We start from the raw sequence: 7,159 nt of genomic DNA, 5'->3' as shown, positions 1-7,159 counted from the left end.
TTCAATGACAATTTTTAAGAAATAAAAAAATTTTGAATTATGAAATTTCAAAATTATAACATTATTCTTGAAGATTATAGTAGAAAATTCCGCTATCAAAAGAAAAAATTTGATGCCACAGCCCATTTGCCTTGTTTCCAATCACATTTCAGTTCTTAATCAGATGGGATACAAATTATTTGACATTGATAATTAGTTATATTTCAAAATGGTTCAGCATCATCATATAGAAGGCTATGAGAACTTTGTAAGTTTCATTGAAGTTTTTAAACCAGAGGGAGATTTAGTTATTTACTTTAGTGGTACAAAAGAAGAAAATACTGGCGAAAGCTGGTGTGATGATTGTCAGCGTGGTGAGTGATTATTATAATTAAATTTTTCATACAAACATTTAGTTGAAAACAGTTTTAAAATAAAAAACCGACTTATTATTACGACGAAATTATGTGAAACGTCCTTTGCTTTCAGAATATCGGAAGCATTTTCAGTTATAACAGTTAATAACCAATATTTTTTATCTTTACCGCATTATGCCGATAATATAACAATGTCATTGTTTTCTGGTTAATTGAATCAGCAACAATGAATTGATTAAAATATGTATTACGTAAATTTGCATCATTGTTAACAATCAGAGGCGTGCCATTTCATGTTACATATTTTATCAATACTATAAACAAATACAATGGTAAAGTATAAAACAACAGATTTTGTCTAAATGTAAGTTGTTTTTGTTAACCAAAAGCTATTCTTGAGTTTATTATTTGCTTTTAGCTTGGCCTGTCATAAGCAAAGTATTAAAAACAGCAAATCCAATGTTGAATTTTGTTTATGTTGAAGTAGGAGACCGTCCAACGTAAGTTACCTATATTCATAAAATAATATATTTTCTAATTTGAAGTTCTTTGCATTAAGATTATTCTGTAAAATTTAGGAAATCAAATTGTCTACACAAATTTTAAATTTACGTTATCTTCATATACAGATTAAACAAATAAAAATACTGAGTGACTAAATTTTTTTAAATTACTTATAGATGGAAAGATCCAAATTGTCCTTTTCGTAAGAACCCCTCTACGAAATTAATGGTTCTACCCACATTGATAAAATGGAACACACCTAAAAGATTAAACGGCGACCAATGTGAGAAAGAAGAATTAGTAAAAATGTTATTTTTTGAAGATGATGATGATGATTAGAGGGAATCCATGGAAAATTGAAATCACATTATTCATCTTAGGCCATAATAAATGAATTCCAATATAGTTTACCAACTGCAATATTTGTTATCTATACAAGTACCAATAATGTATTGAAAAAGGGGATAATATTTTATAATATGTAAACAATTTTTAAGTGTATTATCAGTTCTGTGAATAAACTTATTTTGTAATCTTTATATATGAAAATAAATGTTTATTCGAACTTTATCAGTTTATATAGTCATCTATTAAACTCTTCTTAGGCAGGTGCGGAGGGAGCCACTCCGAGTGTCATTGGGACATAAAGGAAAAACACCATCAAAATCGTGTAGTTTTGAAAAAATTTATTGTTATTAATTGTAAAAAAAGTAATAAAATAAGTTTTTCTTCTTCAGGAAGGCATGACAATTTTCGTGATCTAACCATGTTTACTAAAGTGTTAAAATAGAAATATTTATACACAAATCAATTTATTTGTAAAATATGTAACCTTTATATAAAAATGATTCTTTTTCATCCACTTATGTTGTTCAATCACCAGCAGCAGTGCACTGGAATTAAATATCCAGTTAATGTTTAGTTTATTCAAAAAGTTAAATCAAGCATCCTGAAATAGAATAGAATGAATTATAAAAACCCTATCACCGTGTTTTAACAGTGACATGTCCGTAATTTCAATTTTTTTTGTGTGAGGAATTTGAACTGATTTTTTTTCAAGTGAAAATATACTCAAATTCATTTCTGAGGAGGTGACAAGATCATATCCCGTAATTTTAAGGTATAGCGATTTTGGCGGGTGTTCTATGTTATTCTATATTGCTCTAAAATATAACCTTAAAAAAATATTTTTTTTTCAAAAGTTTAGGGAAAAACAATTTTTAAGCTGTCACCACACTTTCGAAAAAACATATTCTTTAGAAATTTTAAGAAAATTGATATTATTTAATTAATATCCAACTACCACCTCAATTTCAAAACAATCATTATTATATGAGTACAGTGCAGCCTCAAAAATTATTTTTCGCGGAATTTCTGAAATATAATCAACCTCCTTTATGTAAAATTCATTCTTTTGATCATACATAGCCGCAGTATGAAAAAATTGAAAAATAAGACTATCAAGAAAATTCTTGCTCAACAGTTTGTTTAAGTTATAAAACTGTGTTAAAGGGAATGAACGTTAAATTTGTTTAAGATTAGATATCCTGCTTGAGAACTTTCTAAAGTCAAAACCATGTTGATAATAAACTAGAGTTTATATTTGAGACATGTTAGATAATTTTTAAACAATATCTGTATAAATAAACTATTCAATAAAAATCTTATATTTTTACCGCATCAAATATTTAAGAAATTTCAACCTCCATATTTATTATTACCGCCGACCATGTGCTGATGTTTCAATTAGACGTGTCTATGTACCATGAGTCATAAATTTCTGTCAAAGATATAGTTTTATGTCTTGATTCCCGTAGTATACCACAGAAATACGAAGTTCTAAAGTATATCCAATTTCAATAATATACATTTCAAACAGTTAAAATACTAATTTTTAAATTAAACATCATTAACTAATTTTAATAAAGGTGATTTCTAAAATATATCTTCAATATATCTACTATTTCGATGTATACTTCTTTGGTATGAACTCTGGCAACCTTGTAATATAAATGTTACTGTTGGAATTTATTTTGATGGGAGATCATCGACAACAGCTAATTATCTGTGGCACTGTCATTTAATCACATGATTTATTTGAAGCTGGTGTCATGACAAAACGTTTTTTTTTTTCGGGCATTTAATTGTCAGTGTATGTTGCTAAGGTTTACACGAAAATATTCAAATATAAAAATGGTTCAAACTCATGTAATACAAGGTTATGAAAAATTTCAAGAATTTTTCAAAAATTTTGATAGCCAAGGACAAAAAATCCACGTCTTATTTTCCAGTCCAAGAAAAGAAGATAACACCAGTTGGTGCACATATTGTGTAAGAGGTAAGTTTGTAAAGAAGATTAGACACTTCCATGAACATTTAAAACAGCTTTAATACTATAAGCAATAATTTGATGCATTTATTAGTAAATAACACATTTTTATAGCTTGGCCAGTTATAGACCAAGAACTAGAAAAAACTGACCCTAATTCTCACTTTGTAAGGGTAGAAGTTGGAGATATGCCAGTGTAAGTACGCTTATATCTTTAAAAGGAGTAGATTACAAATTGTAATAGCTAAAAATTTCTAAATTGGATAATATTTAGAAAATTATAACTGATTTATATAAAATATTTGTTTGAATAGTATATGTATATCTAAGTCACTTACAAATCTTGATATAAATAAATGTATCTTTAATCTGTTACTAATACAAGTAAACATTTACTGGGATTGTCATTTAGAGATTTTATTTAGAAAATGATAAGAACATTATCTGGCTTCACTTTCATCATTAGAGTGTAATTTTCATTGAAATTATAAAATTTGAAATTGAAAACATCTGATTTCTGTCAAAGTACATGTTATTAAGTATTTCCTCTTCATTCACTATACTGAGTTTGAAAATAATGATGGTATTTTAATTTAGAAATTGGATAACCCTAGTAGACAGAATTTTAATTTAACACTGTGTATTACTTTTGAAAGAAAGAGATGCAAGACTGTAAATGAAATAAAAATGTTGTCTTCTTCAATTTTAGAGCTTCCATTTCTTTTGTCATAAGAAATATTACACAGTCAATGAATAATAAACTATTACTTTTTTTCTATAGACTACAGACTGGTACTATAAACTGTTCATTCATGTTTAAAAAAGAAAAAAAATATCAGACAAAGTCATATAGGAATATCAAGGTGTTTAATAAGATTTTGGCCATTTATGGCCTCGTGAAGGGTCACATCAATTTGAGATGCAGGATTTCACTAAAAAGTATATGTACTTGTTTCTTTAATATTATTAAAGCAATAAAACTTGGGGTGACCTGACAAAATGTAACAGTACTAAAACAGTAAAAGACAGATGATCATAAAACTCAATGAAATTCAATTGTGCCATTATAGACATCAAAATAAGTGTGTTAATTTCACTATTCAATTGGGTTTGTATTCAGTATTATATACACATACATTGCCCTTTAAAAATTTGTTCTACGATCTGCCTTCGCTTTGGAATGTAATTTTTTAGTCACATTTATACAAAATCATAATATCCAGAATGGCAAAATTTCTATTTTGAATTTTAAACAAATAAATTGTTACATATATTTTTCGTGATGTTTTGTTTTAATTTTAGGTCTCTTTTTTATGAAAATTGAAACAATTCATCACGAAAAATATATAAAAAGGTATAAGGAATAAGAAGTTCAAGAAAATTATTTGATAATCAATTCAATACTGTGTATTGTCTTCTCTGTTTGATACCATATTTTTACCAGTTTGACTGAAACCCTACTTAAACCTCCAAGTAAAGGTAGTAAGATGTTAACCTTATGGCCAATAAATGTTCAATTAGATTAAGATAAGGACTTTCTACCAACAAAGCTAAAGATGCAATTTCCGTTTCATGGAGATAATTTTATAACACAGTACATTATCATACATCTATAAAAATCTACCTCTCTCTAATTAAAGATCATTTTGGCGATGTTTTCAGATCTCAAATTTTTGTTATATGTCAAACAGCTCCCTTAATCACTTCATCCATTATAGCTCATTGTTCAAACAACAATTGGATGTAACATTTGTACACTCTTCTAATGCATCATCTTAAAACGATATAAAGCTAGTTTTGATTACCTTGGGGGCAAGCTAAAGACACTGCCTTGTTTGTGAGAATCCGTTCTGGCTCTATGAGGAGTCAGTTCAACTTCATTTGCACTTGACTAATGCCTATGAAAAAACCACTTTGTAATGTTTGCAAAAATCTTATCACTAAAAATTTATTTGTTTAAATTTCATTGGAGTAAAAAATGCTTTTATATTGCATATGCATATTGTGATTGATAACTTTACAAAAATTTACAAATTCATATTTTATAAATATAAATTTCAAAATTCTACTGTTTTGTAATAATATATCAATATACTTTAAAAATATGCAACTTTGAGACATATTTTAATGATGAAAGATAAATTGGCATTGTTAAGAGGTAGTGGAAGAAGTGGTTAAATTTCGCACCAATTAGAACATATAATTTTGCTATTATTTCATGACAGCTATGAACTTATAATACAAATAATATTAAAGAATTTCTTTCCAATTGCATAATTTGAGTACCCAATCGCAATGCTTCAAGTGCATATTACAAATTGTCGTAGAGAACCATTTAGATGCAGGTGATATGTAATATGTTTATTTTGTTTTTAGCTGGAAAGATCCGACTTGTCCATTCAGACACGATCCCAAAACCAAATTAAGAGTTTTGCCAACGTTAATGAGATGGGAAGGCCCACAGCGATTAGAAGGAGAACAATGTGATAAAGCTGATCTTGTGAACATGCTTTTAAATGAAGATGATGATTAATTTTTCGTATTTTACTTACAGTTTATGATAATTTTTTTGTATAAAATTGATATTAAAAAAGTCACGATATTTGAAAAAATTTATTTTTAAAAATGTCTGTGGTCCAATTAAATTTTTAAAAATACAGTACTTATAATTGATCCACATTTATTGCTAATAAATTTCTTCCTAGTAACAAATTTTCATTACATATACCTCTAAAACACTGATTCTTATAAATAACATTTTTAAAACTTTATCACCTAACACCAAAGAAGATTTTAACAATTTACTCCTACAACTTTCGGTTCTTCTAACATATTATTATTTAAGGGATCATTTTTGGACTGTTTTACATCTTCGTTTAAATTCGACTTTAATATATTCAACTCTTCATCGTTTGGAACGATGCCCAACTTCTCTATAGGAGACGTTACGTAGATTCGGTATTGGATAGTTTTGCTTCTAAACATGCTGTATTTGTTGTCAAAAGTTACTATATCTGAAACAAATAGAAATTAATAAGTACAAGGTGGGGCTGAATTACGGAGGTGAGGTCGAACTGGTACTGGTTTTTCGTATGGGGTGTTCTACTTATACAGGGTGTTTCAAAAAAAGATGATCCTGTCTTTGGACAGATATAAAACTGGAAAATATTTGGGGTCTGCTCAGTAAAAAAATTTGGGGAGAGTACGGTTTCCGTGGTGCCGCGATTTGGCTTAATTGGGCCAAAATAAATCGAAAATGAAGAATGAAATCTTGCTTTGTTTTCGAGATATCCATACTTAAAGTTGTAATCAAACATTTGTTCAAAATTCGCTTTATTGAACAGATGGCGTTCAATACTTCGTTTAAAATTAATATTTTATCTCTTCAAATTCTATATGAATCTTGTAATTCAATAAACAAAAGATTTTTTATTTAATTTTTATATACACCCCACAAAAATTATCGCATCACTCATTATTTTTTAAATATTTTAAATGTGTTGCCTGTTCTTTGAATTTTATTATTATTACGAATAAAAACACCAATAGATACGCCTTTTGCAACATTTATATCAGTTTAATCTACAGAAGACAAAAAAGTTGATTTACCAAAACAGAAAATATAAAAAAAATTGTACAAAACATCTAAACAAAAAAATGAACGGTGCTCAAACTAAAACCAGCCAACGAAAATAAACAGGTTCTGGACGTATCCTTGTGGCTTGTTTTCCCAGAAGTTAAAAAGAACATTTTGAAGATCATCTAGTGTTCTTATTGGTGCCGGATGTTGCTGAATTTGCCATCCTAGATAGTCCCAGACATGCTCGATTGGTCAAGGTCAGGGCTACGTGCAAACCAATTCAGAGTGGGTATCTCGATCTCTTCTAAGTACTGCCGAACCACTCTAGCAGCGTGTGGACGAGCATTATCGTGCATTAGCACAGAGTTGTCACCGATATGAGGCATATAG

The 7,159-nt window shown here is 28.5% G+C and overlaps 3 protein-coding genes across 3 annotated transcripts in view; 2 read left to right on the top strand and 1 right to left on the bottom strand.

Annotated features, from left to right (window-relative positions):
- Window positions 1-23: 23 nt before the first annotated feature.
- On the top strand, window positions 24-1,425 carry LOC130901042 (thioredoxin domain-containing protein 17-like). The gene is made up of 3 exons (XM_057812114.1): window positions 24-353; window positions 775-856; window positions 1,037-1,425. The coding sequence occupies exons 1-3, from the start codon at window positions 209-211 to the stop codon at window positions 1,197-1,199; spliced, it is 390 nt and encodes a 129-aa protein (XP_057668097.1). The 5' UTR covers window positions 24-208; the 3' UTR covers window positions 1,200-1,425.
- Window positions 1,426-2,932: 1,507 nt separating this feature from the next.
- Window positions 2,933-5,801, top strand: LOC130901041 (thioredoxin domain-containing protein 17-like). Its single transcript, XM_057812113.1, has 3 exons — window positions 2,933-3,198; window positions 3,304-3,385; window positions 5,566-5,801. The coding sequence occupies exons 1-3, from the start codon at window positions 3,015-3,017 to the stop codon at window positions 5,720-5,722; spliced, it is 423 nt and encodes a 140-aa protein (XP_057668096.1). The 5' UTR covers window positions 2,933-3,014; the 3' UTR covers window positions 5,723-5,801.
- The window catches only part of LOC130901040 (SEC14-like protein 4), a 45,603-nt gene continuing 44,232 nt past the window's right edge, over window positions 5,789-7,159 (bottom strand). The window contains exon 10 of the mRNA XM_057812112.1: window positions 5,789-6,203. Within this exon, the coding sequence (XP_057668095.1) occupies window positions 5,983-6,203 (221 nt within the window). The 3' untranslated portion in view covers window positions 5,789-5,982. The remainder of the gene's footprint in view (window positions 6,204-7,159) is intronic.

This window comes from Diorhabda carinulata, chromosome X, assembly GCF_026250575.1.
Source record: "Diorhabda carinulata isolate Delta chromosome X, icDioCari1.1, whole genome shotgun sequence".
NCBI lineage: Eukaryota > Metazoa > Arthropoda > Insecta > Coleoptera > Chrysomelidae > Diorhabda > Diorhabda carinulata.
Note: the sequence above shows the minus strand (reverse complement) of the source record. Positions and strands in the feature narration are given on the sequence as shown.